The sequence below is a fragment of the Psittacula echo genome (assembly GCF_963264785.1).
Source record: "Psittacula echo genome assembly, chromosome: 3".
NCBI classification, from domain to species: Eukaryota; Metazoa; Chordata; class Aves; order Psittaciformes; family Psittacidae; genus Psittacula; species Psittacula echo.
In genome coordinates, this window is record NC_137736.1 from 20,713,565 (window position 1) to 20,734,591 (window position 21,027).

The following is a 21,027-nucleotide window of genomic DNA, read 5'->3' on the forward strand; positions in this document are numbered from 1 at the left end:
AGCATGAAGTTACCCGCACTTAAATATTGAGTGCTCTTTTCCCGTCTGTTTTTTAGCAAGTGATAGGATTTCTCTTTGTCAGCATGAACTCCTCTTATTGAGGGGATATATTCTTGAATTCCAGGGTGATGTTTTTATGTACTATGGGCTCCAAAACTTCTACCAAAATCACCGTCGATATGTGATATCAAGAAGTGATGCACAATTGTTGGGTCGAAATGTAAATGTAAGTTTTCTTCTTTATATTATGAGATCTGCAGTATTTCCATCAGGTGTGCATCTTTGACCATATAGAGAGCTAACTATGTGTAACTGTGTGTTAAGATGCCTCTAAGGAATAATAATAATAAGGTACAGAATTTTTCAGTGTTTGGTCTCTGCTTCTGTGATTGTTAGGGCCATTATGTCTAATAAGAAAGAGAAGAAAAATGAGGGGATGAATAAAAGGTGTCAGTCCAGTGTTGCATTTCTCAAACCTGCACCTTGTAGGGATGCTAACTAAAAAGACATTGTCTTTATAAAATAAACCGTCTCCTGGTGTTTTCAGTTGTCTTAGTCAGAAGTGTTTTAAGCTGTGCTTTTACTATAAGGTTAGGGAATTAAGTTATTCTGAGACTTCCATTTTGCCATCTGGCTTTGGAAGTGAACAAGGAGCAGGAAAAGGTGTATGGTAAAATAGGTGATCATGTAGCATTCTAAGAATGCAACTTAGAGGTCTAAAAAGGAGGCTAGACAGCATCACCTGCAGCAGGCCTGCATATGAAAATTGGAGAATGCAATCATTGCATTCAGGTTTTTACTTACAAATCTAAAACATGTTTTCTTTGGCTTAAAAGCAGCATTTATATACACACAGTCCACACACGTGCCCTCCCAGTACATGTAATGATTATGCCATAATAATCTGTTGTTTCTATAAAATGCCTCTTGTAACTCTCAAGACATGTTCCCTAAACATCTGCTTCTCCAGGTGCCCAGTCAGCTTGTTTGCACCCAGGTGCAACCAGTTCTGGCTTTTGTACCAATCGGATACACAGCTTATTAGAGTTATTTGAAAATGTTTCTGCATTTAACCGTGCAGATATATAGTTTCTCATGAACTGGGATAGGAGAGGTGTTAAATTTCAGATGGGCTTTTGTTTCTCTTGCTCTGTCTTCATACATCAAGATTTCCCCACACAGAACTGCAGGAATGTGGCTAACTGCATCTGCTGTTCTCCACCACTGCAGCAGCCCAGGTGAAAATTAAAAAGAAGGAAAAATAAGATGTTCAAGAGTAAGCCAAGGCTTCACTGCGACATTTTTAATTGTAACTGTGTTACAGTAGCAGATCCCAAAATGAGCTTTTATAGCTGGGAGATGGCAAGTCCACAGCAGAATTTGGTGAAGACCTTAGGTTTACTTACTGTGATACACAGTGGTGTAGCACAGAAGGTGTTCCTCAACAACATATTCATTTGGATGTATCTCTAATGTGACCAAAATGGGCTGGAGAGTTAATTACAGTGGCGTTTCAGGAGAAGGAATGGGAGGAGAACATTAACACCACCAAACTACATCAAAACCTCCAGGTTCTGTGCCTGATTGTTTTGTGACCTTGAATGCAGATTGAGAATAGTTACTGCGCGCCCTTCACAACCTACCAAAATGGGACACCCATGGCTCCATGCGGTGCTATTGCCAACAGCATGTTCAATGGTAAGTACGTACCTTCCACATCTGCCTTACTTAAAACTTAAAACTTAACATTTAAAACTTAAGTTACACTTACTTAACACTTAAAACTGTTCCATTACTCCAATCCAGCTGAGTCCTGATATTGCAAAATCTGTCTTTCTTCCACTAGAAGTTCTGTTTAGCAGTGCTACTGTGGTGAACAGGGGGCTCTCCTTCCTTCTGCTTGATAGCTTGCCCCTCATTTTGAAACTGAGAAAGATTTTTCATTTACTAAGGCCTTCTTCAATGTGAATATATGACAGGACTGAGGAATTGAGTCCCTGGTGAAATAAGGAATGGTGATTTAGTGTACTTCCTTGCTTAAAAAAACCCACATTCTTGTGTAGTGATGGAGAGCCCAGATTCTACCTTCCCACAAGCCTGTGCATCCTTCTAAGCATCCTTCTAACCTGGGAACACAGGGCTGTGCTTAGAAGGATGTGACATATTCTTCACATTGGTTTGGATCTTTAGATCTGTGTAGTTGCATTTTGTTCTTTGAATGCTGGAAGCATACATAGTCTTACTTAATTTGATCCCAGGTTTGATCTTATTTATAGTAACTTTATGGACATCAACTGCCTATTGAGTATGTTTAAGCTGAAATGCAGAGGGCTCTTAGCCATGAATGCTGGCAGATTTCAGAATGGATTTCTTTGGCAGGAAAAGAGACAAAAAATGTCTACAGACTTTTCTCACTTACCCCATCCTTTTTATCTGCCCCCACCTGTTGGTTTGGGTTTGTTTTTTTTTTTGACCTGTTCCATGCAGCAGTTTTTGACAATGCAGCAGCTGTTCTCAAGCAGCTGAGCCACCCACACCAGAGCACTTGTGAAGGGCAGCTGTGTTCGGTAACTTCTAGATCCTTTTGATCTTCATCTGCCTACCCACCTACTCCTCTGGAAGCCTGATTCACTGGTCTGGGCTCAGACCTAGGCCAGCAGAGCTACCTGCGTGCAGCCCACAGTGTTCTGGGGCCGCCTCAGAGAACTAGGGATATTAAGATTTTAAAACGCTGAGGGTAAACCTCTCAGTGTCTGCCTTGCATCTGTCCTTGGTGCACAGCATGATGAAAGGTTCCAGCTGCTGGTGATGTGTGGGAAGGGGCTAATGTCTAAATCCTGCTCTGGTGGTTCATTTCTGTCTCTCTGCTGTAAAAGAGGATGCTTCCCATTCGCTTTTGATGGCTTAGCTAGTTGTCTAATTGCTCTGTTTACTGTTTTGTAAAATGAGGAAGATAGCCAAGTTCCTGCCATGAGAAAGGTTTTTAAGGTTTTCGAAGCTAGCAGTAAAGAGAGCAGTCAGACATGCAGATAAGCAGGCAGAGGATCAGAGAATAGCAACTGCTCTTAGTAAACTAGAGGCAAACAGCTGGGGAGGTAGTAGTACACAGAACGAGCACTTACTCAGAAGAGCGTGTCTGAGCCTGAAGGAGCTGCATGACACAGCTTTTGTAGCAAGATAAAAAAAAAATTAAAATAATGTTTTCACTGATGCTCGTGCAGTTGAGTTGTGGTTTTCATGTTTCCTAAAAAGCAGCCCCTCCCCATCTGTATCATCCAGCTATCCCTGCCTGTCATCTCATTGGCTGCCTAAGTGTTTGCATAGATGTTAATGAGACCTATAATGGTTTTGCCTTATGTTAAACTAATCTAGGTAGGAAAATATAATGGACAAAAACAAGTGCTTTTTGCCCACCGAAACAGGGATATCATGGTTCAGCACCTTTTTTATTTATTTATTTATTTATTTATTATTTACTTCAAAGATACTTCAGTGTGACAGTTTTTGTTATTGATGCTGGCAATTAGAATGACTGTCCTTTACTCAGATGTATTGTTTCTTCTATTTCCTGCAGATACTGTTAATCTTTTTTACAATCTTAACTCATCTGTTATTCAAGTACCACTGTTGAAGACTGGAAACAGCTGGTGGACAGATAAAAATGTGAAATTCCGCAATCCAAAATCATACAATCTCTCTTCTGCATTTGCAGGTAAGAATGGTTCCACTGGTATTCCTTATTTTTCAATGGCTTCTCTACCTCTTCTCCCCTGTGTGAGAGTCTCCCATTCTGATGTTGCCTTTGGGAGAAGTGCTTCCCAAAGTCGTTTGGAGAAGCAGCTTTAGAGGGTGTCTGAGAGCAGAAGACAGATTTAACCGAAGTATCACATTTTTTAATCACTGACCACAGAATTTTTATTCTATTTTATTCTACTTGTTTTCATCACTGACCACAGAACTGAAAGAAAATGGTTTCAGAAGACTGAAGTTACCCCGTGTCAACATCCTTCTGTACAGTTTCTTGTAATGCATAATCTGTTCAGGAAAAGAAAGGATGCAGTCCACTTTATTTTTTTCCTATTGGAAACATCAGTGAAGGAGAATTGCATGTCACATCTTTCCTTCATGTCTTTGCAGATTCTTAGGGAGTTGTTTGACAAGTGGGACTGCCTTCATTGCTAGTTCTTTAAACCAGCTGTTTCATAGCTGTTGCCTTCTTATGGTTGATCTGTATTGAAGTGCGGCCAAAAGCTCCCTGTTGTGGATCAGGGCAGTACTGTGCACAGTGCCATATGCAAGAGTTAATTATCTAAGTTTTCATATGACAGACTCTAAATAGCATAACCTCTGCCATTAGACTGCAGAAGGGTGCATTTCTGGTTGTACAGGAATAAATTAAAGTACAAAAATGAAGGCAAGCTTCTCATTATAGAGAGCATGTTGCTTGCTGAAGAGGCAAGAATCCAGAATAAACAGTATTTTCATTTGTGCAAGTCACTTTGTTTTTCCTTAGCTTAAAGTTTCTGATGTGTAGCAACCCCTAGGTACTGGTAAACTCTGTTCATTCACGTTTGAGGTGAGTGAAATGTTTGGTTGAAAAGTGTTATCTAACATATATAATTCTTAAGTACCAGATAGAGTCCTGTGTCTCTTTTATATTTCATATTCTATGTTGGTTGTGAGAAGGCCCAGAAGTCACTAATGACTGACAGTCTGTCTTTCCTGGTTTCTTTTTTGTCAGGGACATCAAGACCTCCTTACTGGCAGAAGCCAGTATATTTGTTAGACGAGGAAGATGAAAGGAACAACGGTTACATAAATGATGACTTCATTATCTGGATGCGAGTGTCAGCCTTTGCTACCTTCAGAAATCTTTACCGTCGTGTCAAACGGATAAGGCAGTTTGCAGATGGCCTCCCAGCAGGGAATTACACTTTTCATATTTCTTACAGTATCCTTTCATGTTATCCAAGACTATTAGATAGTTACAAGATGGAAGTGGATGGTATTTATATAGTAAAACAGCAAAGAAACTGAGAGAAACAGCCCAGACTAAGTCACTGTGACAAGACCTAGTTTTTAAGGCGATGAGACACTGTAAATAGATTTTCTTTGGCCTGTGCAGATGGAGCTAGGACATGTTATCAAATGGGAGCATATGACTTTGGGGTTTTGGATTTGGGCCACCTACTGACAAGAACTTTTGTGCTGCTGAAAATGCACTCTCGCTCCAAACAGCACAAACTTTTCCAATTAAAACACTTATTTTGTCAGCAGTAGTTATGTCAAGATGATTATAAATTTCTCTTCTGTCTCAGCCACTAGAGCTATGATTTTAAATACTATAGCACATTTCTGTTCTGAAAGTTTCCATGTGGAGAGATGTAAGGTAAAATCATACAACATTTTGGGTAGATAATATATTAGGTAGAGGTGAGTACTTCCCCTCAATGACAATATGTGGATCACCATCATTATCTAGTTGTTTGGGTTGGAAGGGAGCTTAAAGATCATCTATTTCCAATCATCATGCTAAGCTGCCAAAAAGGCTAATTTTCAACTGGGTTTTCATACAAATTAACACAGTACCAGTTACATAAATTATGAAACTGGAATTTATAATGTTCAAAAAAAAAAGTATTTCCGTGTTCATACAGAGACTATATTTAAAATAACTGGCTTTCTTACCACCAACTGCTACTGGGTTTTGGACCCAGAATAGTAGAGACATCACAGATCAGCTACAAGAATTTTTGCAGCAAGTGCCGATCTCCAGGCTCTTTATGCCTTGGAAAGGGTTTTTAGCATTTATTACCACTTTTTCTCCTGGAAATAATGTAAACTTCATTAGTGAAACCTTAACATCCTTCTGTCAGATTTCCCTGTTACCAAATTCAAGGCAAGGAAGCATGTGATTCTTTCAACTGTGGTATGGAGTGGAGGAAGTAACCCATTCCTGGGAATTGCCTATGTGGTTTCTGGCACAGCAGCAACCCTGGCAGGTTTTGTTATAACTGCTATCCACTTAAAGCTCAGAAAAAGGAAAACATACTTTCAGAAGTAATAAGGTTCCCTAGCTTTCTGAACAAGGGCAAAGGTGTGCTGTGAGAGAGGAACATGCAGCACCAAGCTTTCATTCTTTCCCCTGAGCGCTGGATCTCTTTCAGTAAGAGGTTTGGTGAACATAGGCAAATTGAGGGCTATTCCATCATCCAGAACCAAGCTTACCTGAGGCTGCATTCTTATTATAATATATGTGTGCTCCTAGGAAACTGGTAGTGAGATGGACTTCAACCAACAGATAGTATAGCAGGTTGAAATTGCAACGGCAAAGAAATTAAGTGGTACTAATGTCTGGCCAGAAGTAAAGGTCTGTTCATTTCTTACTCAGCCCTTAATTGAGGAAATATTTCTCTTAACTTAAATGGAGCTTTGAATGGGTAAAAAGTGTGGTCTTGATACAACAAAAAGCTTGAGCAGGTAGAACTCGGTGCTAAACTCTTGTTTGTTGGCCACATCTGGGCTGACTGTCTTGGCTTAGGTTTTATATACCTTTTTCAGATATCCTGAAAAAGCAACCAGTTTAGCACAGCATATTCATCAGAGTTTGATACCTGAGTTATGATTGAATACAGGACATTTTTTAGGAGTTTCGAGTTTGTTTAAACCCAATTTATTGGTTTTACCTAGGTACTGAGACTAACCTGCAAAGCTAGAGGGCATCAAAACACTGACTTACAATTTTAATTATGATTTAATAGAAAGTTTAAATTAAAATCTCCCTTAATACTAAATATTTTAACAGAAACATCTACCTAATGTAACACTTAGGCCACGGTTGCACTCCTACCTACTTAACCCTTCCACACAAAAGTTCAGACTCTTACATGTCCTTTTCCCTTTCAAGCGCCGATTTCTGTATTGCAGTGACTTATTGTCAATAGAAAGCATCAGAAGATCTGACAACATTCAGAAAGTAAACACTGCAGCTCATGAATAGGCTTACAAGTTTTTGTGTTTCATGGTCAAAATGTTACACATTTAAGACGTGTTTCCAGGCTCTCACAAAATGTAGAAACAGCACTGAAGCGTTCAGGTCAAGTATACTGTGGTACATCTGATTTTTTTTAAATAATATGTCTATTGCAAAAGTGCAAATGGAATAAAAAACTTTACATTTATTCTTTGATAAGAATTCTGAGTGCCTTACATCATCCTCCCCTAAAAAAAAATCTCCATACTAAACCAAATAAAAATCACAGACTAGAACAAGAGAAGGGAATGTGGCCCACAGTCTGTGAGCTGCTGTCAAGGGCACCCACATCTGCTTTTAAAAGCGTCTCGGACACTTGGGAGCTTGTGGCCTCTGGTGAATCTCTTTGCAGCCACAGCGGGTACTGTTTCCTTTAGTCTCTGCTTCACAGTTGTGCCATGAGCAGCAGAAGTTTACAGCCTGGCCTGCTAATACAGTCTTGCTTCATTAATGTTTATGCTGACCTGCTGGGCCAAGGTGAGTGTTCTCGTCCACTTTTCCTGGTCAGGGCCAGTAACCTCCACCAGAAAGCTGTAAGAAACGAGGTTCCAGTATTTCAAACCCTTACACCTAAATCTGTCAGGAGCTGTGGGAGAACCCTACTTCTCACTGGACTGGACATAACAGAGCATGAAGCAGTACATTTAGCAATGCTTCAGCTCATTAGTCTAAATCACTTCTAACAATGAGACGTGCTCCTAAAACTTTTAAGTCCTTTTGAAAATGGAATCCCATGTAGCCCTCTGGAAAGCTCTGATGGGAGTTGCTGCCAAAGCTGAACTTAGGATTTCTGGCTCCAAACAGACCACAGGAGCCTCTGCGTTTTGTTGTTTTTTTGTTGTTTTTTTTTTACTTCCCCCCTTTTTTTTTTCTTTTAAATCCTCCAAGAAACTGACTTTCAGGAAATGCTATGTCATCTGAGAGGCAATTGTGACTGATTTTATTCTTCATGAAGTATCTAGTAAAAATGTTAGTAAAAGGAGACTGAATAATGATGTATGTATTTCAGTGAGTCAGTGTCTACCAGAAAAGAATCTTGTTCAGAAAAGTCTAGCAAGTAGTGCTTAACAGTTTGCCCATTATCTCCCGGAGGTTTGTGCAAGATCCTCTTCTTTTGAAATGTGCATTTTCTTCAAACCCCTCCTCAGGGAAAACCAATCTTTAAACAAATCTTCTTTCTGTTATTCCAGAAATCATCAAAGCCTTTGTTTATAAATGCCAAACATCTTTTTCATCTTACCACAGCTTTAAACATGTCTTACATCTTTCTTGGACCCTCTGAACAGTGTCCTTGGAAGCTGCTGCTTGAGCTCCAGCAGTTACTGTTGCTAAATCTGAGCAACTCTGCCTTACCATTCAGGATTATGCTGCCCAGACCAGAGCAAGGGGAACAGCAGTTTAGATGAACTGCTCCCAGCAGATGGAATCTGCCTTGCTCAGAAACATGGAAAAAAGTTTTACCAACCTCCTTACAGTGCCTTTTGTGCCAGTGATACGGCTGTGCTGTTGGCTGGTCTGCCCCTTGTGCCAGAGCTTGAGTGAACATGCCTTTTCAAGAAGATGTTGTAGATGTGGTCCTCAGTGCCCACTGTGGGGAATATTCTCTATGAAATGTTTATTGGATTGTTTTACGCTACTGCTGCTGCCACCTTATTCCCTCTTGTGCAGGGGCTGAAACAGAAGTGAGACCTCTAGCTGAAGGACCAGCCTGACATAACAGAACAATAGCAAAAGCTGTGCTCCTTGCTGTTGCATGTGTCAGGATTGTTTCCTTTTGTCAGCTGCTGATATATCAGCAGGAGGCATGATTCTAGACAAAATCCAGTGTGACTTTGAATTCATCTATTCTGCTTATTAAGAAATTGTTAAATCAAATTGATCAGGGAAAACATACCAAGATTTGGAGAACAGAGGTATGAAGGAACCAGAGATGTTGCACTTTTGCTGAGGTACACATTGCTTTTAAAATACATGGGGTGTCATGATCAGTACTGCATCTTAGGCACAGCACTGCTTTTGCCTTGCACATTGGATATTATGAATTAAGATTATGCATCTTGAGTAAAGAAGAAAAAAAGGTAAAACCTTTCAAAATTGAATTTTTTAATTAGCTTCTCTAGCAAGCATACTTCCACCAATAGTAAGTGTGCCTTTTTCTGTGAGAGATTAACGTATGTAGACTTATCCATTCAGTACAAAGATGCCTGGGTTTAAGATTGCTGAGAAAAATTAAGAGGTGTACCTGGAAAGTGTGGAAGTGTGGGTCAACAGCATCACTGTGAGTGCTACGTCACTAAGCCATAGAAGATTTATTGCCACTATTTGTAGTATTTTGGCATATCAGAATTATTAAAGTCTTCTAATCCCTTCCCTACAGATGCCAGCACTTCATAAAATAGCAAAATACTGAAAAAAATACTTGTTTGCTTTAAAAGCAAAATGCTGTTTCCTTTGTTACTGCTACTTAAAGCCATCTATTGCATCACTGCTGTATATTCAGTACCTTTGAGCTGATGGAAGTTTGCCTATTTCCTTCACTGTCAAAAGAAGGATGTATGTCAGAAATGGGTGTTATGTATGGTGGACTGAAATTAATGGATGCATAAAGTACTAGAAAGTGTGGGGTTTTTTTCTCTTCCCCATCTTTTTTCTAGAACAGATAAATAAAGAAGGGCTTTTTTATGAGGTTTTTTCTTATGTGTGTATATATAAAAATATATATATTTATATTTAATAAATGGAAAACTAGACAAAGGATTCCTGTTAGTAGAAGTAATCTAAATTTATATGGTAAATATGGACTAAAGCAGGTGAACTAAATGGCATGTAAGTTTCTGTGGATTGTTTTGGCTTTTTTAATACATTTTTCCCTTTGTAATTTTGAAGATAACAAACAGTGTTTTGTCATCTGGAGTTCTGTAGTTCAGTTTTAACAGTGGCAAAAATATCTGAAGGTGAAAAGATCCCATTATTGTGAAAAACTTACATGCTATGTTAATCTCATTTCTAAATTACAGGGAGGTATAAGAGAGTGCTGTATTTTAATAACAAAAACTGTTGTACTACTTTTGCCAGCTTCGTTTAGGATTGCATTTCATTAATGGATTCTATATAGAGAAACATTAAACTGAAGCAGGAGTTACAGGGCATTTCAGTAGCACTTCAGTTACAGAAGTTTTACAAATCTTCCTCAGGCTTTACAGTTTTATGCGTATACATGCAGTATCTGTCTGCGTTGGTTGGTTTTTCTATGTTCTAAACATAGACATTTGCTTAACTCATCTCATCTAAAAATAAAGGGATGAGTCCTTCATGTAAAAGAGATTTGCATGCTCACAGACCTATAGAATCTGGAAAAATTGGTTACATGCTGCATCTGTTTTATATAAACAGCTGTGTTGCATGGAGGTTATTAATAATAGTGTTTGGATGGGGTGCCATGTATTTTAATAACACATTACAGTGTAAAAGCTTTCTCTCCTTCTTCTGAGAAATCAAACTAATACAAAAGTAAAACCAAAAATTACAGTTCAGGGAAGAGAGGGCTTGGAAAGTTTTGTTAATGTAAAGAGAGGTTACATACCAGTTTGGATTTAAGTTTAGATCTAAAATAGGAGAAAGCAGTTGCTTGTTGCATGATAAGAAGGTGCTGCCTTCCTCAGTTGGAGCAGTATGGTATGAGAGACAGAGCTGGTTTGAAAAAATAACTGTAACTGCATCAGGAGGGAGAATGGTGGAAGGGGCAAAGTGCTGCTCTTGGATACCAGGGCAAAAGAATTTGGCTGAGCTGCTTAAGATGACAGTGCATCCTGACATGGGGTCTGGAAAACCCAGAGGAGTTTGGGGAGCAGTCAAGTTAAGTAAAAAAACTGCTTGGTTTTCAATGGAAACTGTGGTGCATAGTTTTTGAGCTAAGGTGTTTTGACTCAATTCTCTCTAGTTGCATTATTCCCTACAATTCCGAGAACACCTTTGTGAGCTGGGAGTCCCTTGGGCAGCTGCCTTTGCTTTGGTGGCCTCCTGTTTGCAAGAGAGGAATTATGGAACATTTGTTGTTTGCTCTGTGTCCTGCTTTCTACCCAGGCTATAGGAAGCCAGGCAGGAAGCGTGGGGCCTGTTTGGCTTTTTCTTTATGTTCGTGAGTGCATGAAAAAAGTTTTTTCCTTTTCCCCATATAGCCAAGTAGGACAGGAGAAGGATAATTGGACTGATACCAGCCCAGTGCAAGTAGAGGCAATATTTAAATGATATCACATGATAATTGCCATAGGTGAGGAATGGCAGCTCATGCCCTGGAAAGCTTTTATTTCAGACAGCTCTAATCAAAATATCTGTGTATCTACCTGTCTATATACTGTGTGCTCTTGTGGAGACATGGTTAGCAAGCAAAGGTCATGTTCCCATGTCTGAGCTTAATTAAGCACAGATTCTGTGAAAGTGAGAAAAAACACCAGTTGTGTACAGTTGCCAGCAGTGGAAAAACCCTGGAAGTTAACCAATAGAGATAGAAGACCAGCCGGCCAACCTTGTAGCTAAAAATTGTCTGTGAACTAGGAGCAGAGACCTTGAGAGGAGGATGTGTATATGAGCAGGGGAAATCACCGAAATGCACCTGGAATGTACCCAATGCTGTATATGCCAACCAATCACTACGGGAAGCTGTGTGTACGTGGCAGTTTGACACTATATATACCCACTATTTGAGCACAATAAACGGATCACTTTTATCAATCATATTGATTGTGCATGTGTTCCCTCCGTGCGCGACGACATATTGGCGCCCGAACAGGGACCAACAGAGGAACCCGGGTACCCGTATTGGCTGGGAGAATTGCGCACGGAGCGGGAAAGCACCGGAGAAGCAGCATCCGGAGGGCTGAAAGAAGAAAAAATGCTCGGTTTTGCTGGTCGAAGATGTCGGGCAGAGAACGGGCAGTGAAAGAAGAAAAAAGAGGCCAATCCTGAAAGAGAAGAGCCTATGATAAAAAAAAAAAAAAAGAATCGTACTACTAAGTGGTCCTAAGGTAAAGCCCGGAGAAGAGACAGAGGTCAATCCTGAAAGAGAATAGGAGCCTCTGAGCCTGGAGGACAAAGAGGGAGCCTCCACCGCCCGCTGAGTTGGCCTGCTTGCTGGTGAGCTGCATTGATACCAAAACTTAAAAAAGAGAGAGTAGTGAAAAATGGAAAGACAAGCGGCCTTTGATTTATTTAAGTGCTTCTTAGAGAAGCGGGATCTAGGAAAAGGGCTTACTGCCCTCTTTGATTATGGAAGGAGACGTGGGGTGCTATCGTTGTCTCCAGGAGAGGAGCTGCTGGAGCGCTGCGAGTGGAGGAGCCGCGGGTGCAGACCTTTGCACGGGAGCTGCGGAGGAAGGTGTCCTGGGAGGCGCGGCCGGAATCCCCGGGCCACGCGGCTGAGCAGGCAGCGCTGGAGCTGCAGCGCGACTGCCAGAAACCGCAGCAACAGCAACAGCAACAACGGCAGCAGCAGGAAAACGCGAAGTGGAGTGCTGTGAGTCCTGGCAACACTCCCCTTTGTGCGACAGGGCAGGGGACAAGGGGGTTCCCCACAACGAGCGACAGCAACCCTCAAAGACTCCCTGCTTGACGACAAATTGGCCCCTACAGAAAAAAAAAAAAAAAAAAAAAAAAAGAGTACCCTTATAGCCTTTTGAACATGTTATATGAGTATACAACTCATTTGATAGTCTCTTTGTTATCCACATGTATTAGAAGTTGGGAAATATATATCCATGTATATTTGTGTTTCTATTAGCCCTTGGAGATTTTTTAAGGATATTGCTGACCACTTCTTCCCATGTAGGCTGGCCACCTGCATCGGAATGAGTGTGCATTTTGGTCAGTGTAAAAGCCCAAGGCTCATGCGATGTGGGGAGGCAGAGCCTCTGCGGGGACGCTCGCCAAAGTTGAGCCTGCAGCCTCACACTGTGATGATGCTGCTTGGAGCTGATTTTTGATTGTCTTCACAGGGTCCTTACGCCACGTTCCGTATGAGGGACTGTGTAGTGGGAGTAATGGTTGTCTAGGTTTTGTGTTTTGAATATTGTAGTTGTATGGAGCGTGCTTGTGGGATCCCATGCGTGTGTGTGTGTGTGTGTGTGTGTGTGTGTGTGTGTTGAGGGCAGACAGTGTTCTGTGTATTTTTTGGTGTTGGGTTTGTATAAAAGTTTTAATGGGTAGCAGATTAACATTTTGGACAAGAAAGGGTTAATGCAAAGTGCTGTTGCTGGCAGGTATTTATGGCTGCTGCTAAGCAGGCAGGCAGCTGTAGTTTCACATTCTTTTCCCATTAGAATGTCTTTGAATCACTCTAACCCAGCTCCTTCTCAGGAGCTGAGAGGAGGTATGTTTGTATCCTCCTACCTACAGATCCATGGTGGCTACCTGCAAAGTTTGTTAACCCTTACCATAAGCTGGACAGACAAGTGGAGAAACCTGATACCTCAGCTATAGGAGCTGACAGTAAATACCCCGAGCAGAATGAGATAGAGGAAGAGAAAAATAAATGATTGCAGGACATCACTTGGGGGTAACTGAAAAGTAACAACTTGAATATGTGTGCTTGTAACGTAGCTATTATTAGAGGCTGTGATTTGTGTATAAAACCACCTGTATTTACTAGCCAGTTACTAATGAGAAACTATACCTTGTGTTGTGTGGATTTGTTACTTGTAAAAAAGATGTTAGAGCATGCAAATTTGCAGCAGCTACTAGAAAATGCTAAGACAAAAACTAGAAAGATTCTAATACAATGGTAGTGTTATAAAGCAGGTAATGGAACAAATTAAGAGGGTGAAAAAAAAAAAAAAAAGCCGTCTTCAACATGCTGCACAAGAAGCTGCACCAGTAGACCTGGACGAGAGCCTGAACATTTGGACTCTTATCAACCATAAACCTTGAAAGAAGTGAAAGGGACAAGTTGGGAAGAACCAGAGAAAGAACATCGGGTGGAACCGAAGAGAGAACAGCAAGATAATTTCTGAGGACTGTAAATTTAAACACAGGAGGATGCTTAAGACATGATAAAGAATGTGTAGTCAAGGGGAAGTGAAAGTTTCGATATAATGAGTAGTGATGGCAAAGAACTATGTTTAGAAATAATTGGTCAAGCAAAAGTGCGTGGACAGTAATGTGATTAGCTGAGAAAGTGCGTGATCAATAAGATTGTTTCGTGATGGAAAAGTACCAAAGGAACTAACCCACTACTAACCGCTAGGCAGAATACTATAAAAGCCTGTAAGCTCACTCAATAAGGGATTTTATTTGTAGCCAGAAACGGAGTCTGTGCCTTAGTTGCCACAGGATCGGGCCTGGCAGGGGGTGCCGTCCCGTATAAAGTCCCATATAATTGCCCATGTACAGTAGATATCTTAGGCATGTTTATCCCTAATAGTACTATGATAATATACAAAAGAGGATTGTGTTCTTGAAGGTCAAAGCATGCTTTTTATTTGAGCTGTGATGACAAAGTAAATTTTTGGAACCTGGGTGAAATAATAGCTGCCTCATTTTTAGCTCCCAAAGTAGCTAGAGCTCAAGCTTTAGCAACATTAAATAAACTAGGCTGTTGGCTTGCAAGACAGACAAATGCTACTTCACTTGCTATGAGCGGACTCTTAACTGATGTCGATAGTATTCGTCATGCCACCTTACAGAATAGAGCAGCAATCGATTTTTTGTTGTTGGCACAAGGACATGGTTGTGCAGAGTTTGAAGGGATGTGCTGTATGAATTTGTCAGATCATTCGGAATCAATCTATAAAAGTATACAACAATTGAGAGAAGGGGTCAAACGACTAATGAAGGATGATGGATTGGATTGGTTGACAAAACTCTTTAGAAAATGGGGAATTTCTGGATGGCTTAAATATTTGCTTATGCAAGGTGCAACTATATTATGTGCAGTAGTCTTATTCGTATTAATAGCAAGTTGTATGCTGTGATGTGTGATATCAATGCTTAAGAAAAGTGTAGCATCCGTCTGGCTTGCTCAAAAAGAAAAAGGGGGAATTGTGGAGACATGGTTAGCAAGCAAAGGTCATGTTCCCATGTCTGAGCTTAATTAAGCACAGATTCTGTGAAAGTGAGAAAAAACACCAGTTGTGTACAGTTGCCAGCAGTGGAAAAACCCTGGAAGTTAACCAATAGAGATAGAAGACCAGCTGGCCAACCTTGTAGCTAAAACTTGTCTGTGAACTAGGAGCAGAGACCTTGAGGGGAGGATGTGTATATGAGCAGGGGAAATCACCGAAATGCACCTGGAATGTACCCAATGCTGTATATGCCAACCAATCACTACGGGAAGCTGTGTGTACGTGGCAGTTTGACACTATATATACCCATTATTTGAGCACAATAAACGGATCACTTTTATCAATCATATTGATTGTGCATGTGTTCCCTCCGTGCGCGACGACATGCTCTGTTGACAAATATACAGCATGAAACAAGATGAAAAAAGGCCATTTAGTTATACTCCCACTGACTTTGCCATTGTCTCTTTGCATTAAAGTGCCTAAAATGATCCCTCTCAAACTGAAACAATTAAAGTTGTGAAAAAATGAGGTTTTCTACTGTGTCAGACCCAGCTACCCAAAGTTATTTGCCTTTTTCTCCGTGATGTTGTGTAATGGAACAGTTTGTTCCATTAACAGCTTTGTTAACACATTTACAATACTGGGTTTAAGATGAGGTTAAAAGTTCCTGAGGTTTCTCAAATAACTCATATGAATCCCTGGGCTTTCTGTGGACTGTATTATTAGTGACAGTGAACCTGAAAACACTGGAAAAAGAAATGTGTCAAATAAACCAGAATGGTTAAATTAAAAAGGGAGGAAGTAGTATCTGCCCATAGCCCCAGTTGTCATAACAAGTTAACATTTGGAGGATGTGTACTGAGCCACTGTCACTTGCCTCTGAAGTGAAATGTGGCAGCTGTTTGACAGTGCAGAGAGAGGCTTTACGACAGCTCAGGACAATAGTAACATCTCCAGTTAATAACACTCTTTCCTGCAGTGCGTGTGCTGAGAAATCTGCCGTGGTGGCAGAGGACAAGGGAATCGTGTCCCCCAGTGCTGGGCAAAGCAGTGATTTAACGCTGGACGCTCAGGAAGGGCACTGGCAGTGCTTCATCCTGGTTGCTGGCAGGGTGTGTTTTGCAGTTGCGTAATTTGGTTGCAGTCCCTGCATGGGCTAGCGTTTGGTGGCCTGCATTGTGCCATCCAGGTGTGGGGAACATCCAGAAGGAGTTTGCTACCCCTTCCAGGACATCTTTGTGCTTGCTGCACTTCTAACCTCTGTAGTGGTCTGAGTTGCCTGCAGAGTTAAACTGGGGAAGTGTAGAAAAGTAAGGGAGCAGGAAGAACTGGGGTAGTGCTGTGTGCAGTTTGTCTGTTTTGGAAGCAGACAAAATGAGGTACAGTCACAAGAAAAGCAGCCCATGGAGAAATCAGGTGGTGGCACAAGTGCTTTTACTGATCTGTCTTGGTTCAGATCCTATGAATTTTATTTACAAACAGAATTTCAGCAGTAAGTGACTTTTGAAGTACAGTCACTTTGTGAAAGAGGGCCCTTGCTTCAAATCTTACCTTGGTCCTGTTCTCAGTGCGTTGCTTTGGCTGCTGCAGTGTTACTTTAAATTAAAGTCACTAAAAAGCAAAATAAAAGAATAATCAGTGAGTCATCAGCTACACCTTGCAAGAATTAGAAGCCTATAAAGCAGATGGGTTTCTGCATCTAAGGTCTTTCATAGTGTTATCTTCTGATGACTCATAAACCATGGCTGGAGGTTGGCCATTAGAAGCCAGGACTGACAAACACCAGTGGGGTTCACATGGAATTTTGGAGTCAGCCATGCCTGTTTTGACTGAGCAAAACAAAGCACAGGGTTTTATTTGCCGAGTTTAGTAAAGAAAAAGAAAAAAAAAATCCAGCGCTTACAGTCAGATTTCCGTGTTTTAAGCTCACTGTTGCCAGTACTCATGTGAGATTGAGCAGTTATCACAAAGTCTTTGAACAAGTTTTCTTCATGCTCTGCCATTTCTGGCTTTGCAGTTAATCATAAAAGAAGGCATTGATCCTGAACAAAGGTTGTGAGATAAGCTGAGCTAAAGCTATGGATAGGATTTTATCTCTGCGTATTTTTGTTAACTGATAAAGTGAATTAAATGCAAGAATTGCTTAACAAATGTATAAACTGTAATTGTGCCAATGGGTTTTAGGCTGTAGCTTGAGGAATTTATCATTCAGATCTCTACGTTCATAACTTCACCCCAGGCAACTAGTGGCTAGCCAAGTCTTAGCTAAAAAGATTAAGAGTTGCTTTTCAAAGGGAGGTAAGAAAATGAGAAGATGGAGCACAAGCCTGTTGGGCATTTTCATCATTTTAGGGTTGGGGAGGGTGTCAGGGAGAGAAAGTTGATTTAAATGGAATGTCTCACATCACACAGCGTAAGTAAATAGGCTAAGTTTTTTAATTTGGATTTGCCCTGAACCTGTCTTGTCAGGAATTCTCATATCTACCTAATAGGTGATAGTAGTCATGTCATACAAATAAATGAATGTGTCAGCTGTCATTTCAAGTGTTCTCAGCTGTTGAATGGTTATTTCCCATAGTGGCTTCAAATCAATATAGGTGAGTTCTGGGGGTGAAAAAATGTTCCCTTCCTACAGGGGGGGGGTATAATTTTAAAGTTTCAGGAGTATACCAAAGTTAATGGAGTTGTCCCCACTTTGGATCCTGGGCTTTATCTCTTTTGTGGACCAGTAGATCTTAAGCAAGGAGGCTTATATATAGGTGGTCTAAGCTGTGTGTTTGTAGCGTAAGTCTTACATATTCAGGTCTTCAGCGCATTTGGTCTTTAGACTTCGCTGTGCTAGAACACTGGCTCTCGTACTCGGAAACGGTGCTTTGTTGATGCTGGCCTTGTCCAAACCTTACACCTTCTTAAGTGGGACGGACATAACAGTGGGAAAGACACTGGGATCTTTTTAGTCCCTCTCTACAAGGTAGGTTCTGTCAGATTAAAGGCTTAAATGCAGGAGCTCTGTGGGCAAGTGGCGTTCGTTCCGTTCCTCTGAGGTACGGCTGGGCGTTACCGCCGCCGGGAGCAGGGTGTCCTGTAGTGGCCGCCTAGTCAGCGGTGAGTTGCAGTCTGTCTGTTGCCAGTGCCTCTGGCACAACCTGGCCACGTTTCTGGCAGTCGGCTCTCCTGCCACCCTCCTGCTTCTCGCCGGTTTGCCCAGCGTGTCTATTTTGGTTAATTGGCCATGCCCTGCCCGCCCAACTGCGGGGCACAGCCGCGGCCAGGTCGACAGGAGCCCGGCTTTTGCGCTGATCGGCGGGGACCTGAGCAGCGGGCTGAAGGAGCGTTGCTCATTGCAGCCAATGGGGCCCTGAGGAGCTGGATGTAGGGCGGGACTTGCCGCCCATGGCAATGGCTCTGAAGCAACGTACCTGGAACAGGTGGGGATGGTGGGTGGAATGCGTCATCGTCGTGTGGAGCGGTAACCGTCGGTGCGGGGCTGCGCGGGCTGTTTCTGCTCCGCCGGGCCGGGGCGGGCCGGGATGAGCACAGAGGAGGATGCCGCCGGCCGCCATCACCAGGTGAAGGGATGAGCTGTGTGTGCAGCCGGTGCTCGCAGCTGCTGCGCCGCAGGGCCTTAACGTGGGCTTCTCTAGGGACATAGATTTGTGAAAGCGCTGCCGCTTTACACTGGATGCAGAAAGCACCCTTTGAAGCTGGTGCTTTTGGTGGTGCTTTCTCCATGTTACCTTTGCCTGCGCGATTGGCAGCTCAGTCTGGGCTGAACCTGCCGTAGAGTGCTTGTAAGATGCTAAACATTTTGCACTTATGTACAGGGCTCGCAGCTCTCCCGCACAGGAATCTGGTAGTCGTAGCCTTAGAAGCGACCTTAGTGTTGCATCAAACCTGCTTCAGTGCTGCGTCTGAGTAAACAGAGTACAGTTTCTTTTTATTTCTTTTTGCATTTGTTAGTATGGTCAGAAAACAAGAGGGTTTTGGACCTTCTGCGTGCACACAACCACTGCAAAATCAAGACCAGAGTCCCAAATCACAGGTGGCTCTGGGCAAAATTATTAATACATATGGACCTAACCTTGAATGGGTCCATCTAGTGCGGTACTCTCTTCCAGTGCCACCCATGAACTAAGAAACAGTAAAAAAAAGAAAAGGCTAGCACAAGGTGCTGTGATGTGACAAATGCATCCTAGTTGAGGCACCCTGTCTAATCTTTCAGGTTGAGATTTACATCACTGTCAACATGTCTGCATCCATTTCAGCTGTTTTGGATGACTTTATATGGAAGAGGCACATTTGAACGCAATTTATTCTTTTGTAGAACTGAATTAGGGAAATAATTTCATTTTGCAAGCCTAAAAAACATAAACTTCCCTCCAATTCAGTTCACATGTAATGTGTGATCCTCACTGATTCATAAAGTGTCTGAGAGGAAAATGCTGGATTGATCCTGGCATTTACCAGGCATTAGCACTTCTCTTCTCTAATAAAAAAGACAGGAAGTCCATGGTTCACATTTTTATGAGGCCTTTTGGATACAGATTTCATCTGAAAATAGTTATGTTATTAAAAAGATGAGCAGTAATGCATTATAATAATATAAGTGTAAAATGCTTTTGGGGATAAATTCTGGGCTGAATAATACCTCACTTGACATATAAGCAAAAATTTTATTGTTTAAAGCTGAAATAACCTCAGAATTTGGGCAGTTTAACGTATGACTCAGTAGGAGTTTTTCTTAAGTATTTACCATTGCATATTTAGATTGAACAATCAAGGTCTTACTTTGCTGATTAGCCTCAAAGTAGCTGGTAATAGAATCCACTTCTTTGATTTCCATGGAGTTGTCAATGCTATGAAGAAATGAACTTCATTTCATGGTAAAACTGCTTGCAGGTGTACCAGAGAAAACCCAATTAAAACAGTGGTATTTTTATGTAATTGGTTTGAACAGAAAAAAAATGCTGTTTCACGTGCTGTTTTCACCAAGTGATATGAGATACATGGCTTGTTTTTGTTATGCAAAACTTCATAATACTATCTTGACACAGAACTGAATATAGCTACATGTAATTATATGAACAAGTAGTGTAAATACATTCTTCGTGCATGCGTTTGTAGGTAAATGATCAGATAAAGAAAACTATCTTTTTTTTTTTAACGTTAAATTTGTTTGGCTCTAGATGAAGATTCTTAATTAGACGACATGCAGATCCTCTGGGGTTATACTCAGCATCTGAAGTCAAGCAAAGAGGAATGCCGGGTAAGCATTTTTTTAACTACAGGAATGAGAATCTGAAAATATTACTGTTTGAACTGCAGAACTTGAAAATAGTGAATTTGTCAAATATATCTTACAATGAAAAATGAAAGAGGAAAAAAAATTGTTGAAATTGTGCAAAATTGTGTATGCAGCTCCTCAAAACTCTTATGTGTTGGGCTGCTGGCTCTGAGAAGCCCTGCATCCAGGATCCTGCAGAAATCTGACATTTCATAACTAGATAATTTTTCCTAAAAACACCCACCTTAAAGTATAATAGTGTTGTTCTCACAGGAAAACAGCTTCCTCATACCCCTCTCTTTTTAAACTGACAAAGGCATTCATCTCTAGATAAGAGTTTTTAAACTCATTTGTGGAGGCGGATTCAACTGGTACAGAGCTAGACCTAGTCATTTGGACTGTTAGGCAGTGATCCTGCAGACTGATAAATCAGAGAAGTCATTGGTGGTGGAGACCGACAGAAAAATAAAGTGTCTCAAATGCACGGATAGGTGTTAAGGGAAAAGAGAAGCTATACCAATAAATGATCCGCTATACCAATGTATGTTAGAGTCTCTTGGTGTCCAAAGTCTGCTGGCATTCCAGAAAACAAAAAGTTGATAGCATCATCTACAGCTGTGAGAGTATGGGAGGATATTTTTTAAAATGTATTA

General features: G+C 41.2%; 1 protein-coding gene across 3 annotated transcripts in view; it reads left to right on the top strand.

Moving 5' to 3' along the window:
• Nucleotides 1-6,981, top strand: part of CMSS1 (cms1 ribosomal small subunit homolog) — a gene marked incomplete at its 5' end in the record, with an annotated part of 65,895 nt that extends 58,914 nt beyond the window's left edge. For all 3 annotated transcript variants that reach the window (XM_080613158.1, XM_080613159.1, XM_080613160.1), the window contains 5 exons: nt 125-226; nt 1,608-1,698; nt 3,575-3,712; nt 4,742-4,951; nt 5,877-6,981. In XM_080613158.1, coding sequence (XP_080469284.1) covers nt 125-226; nt 1,608-1,698; nt 3,575-3,712; nt 4,742-4,951; nt 5,877-6,064 — 729 coding nt within the window. In that variant the 3' untranslated portion in view covers nt 6,065-6,981. The remainder of the gene's footprint in view (nt 1-124; nt 227-1,607; nt 1,699-3,574; nt 3,713-4,741; nt 4,952-5,876) is intronic.
• Nucleotides 6,982-21,027: the final 14,046 nt, after the last annotated feature.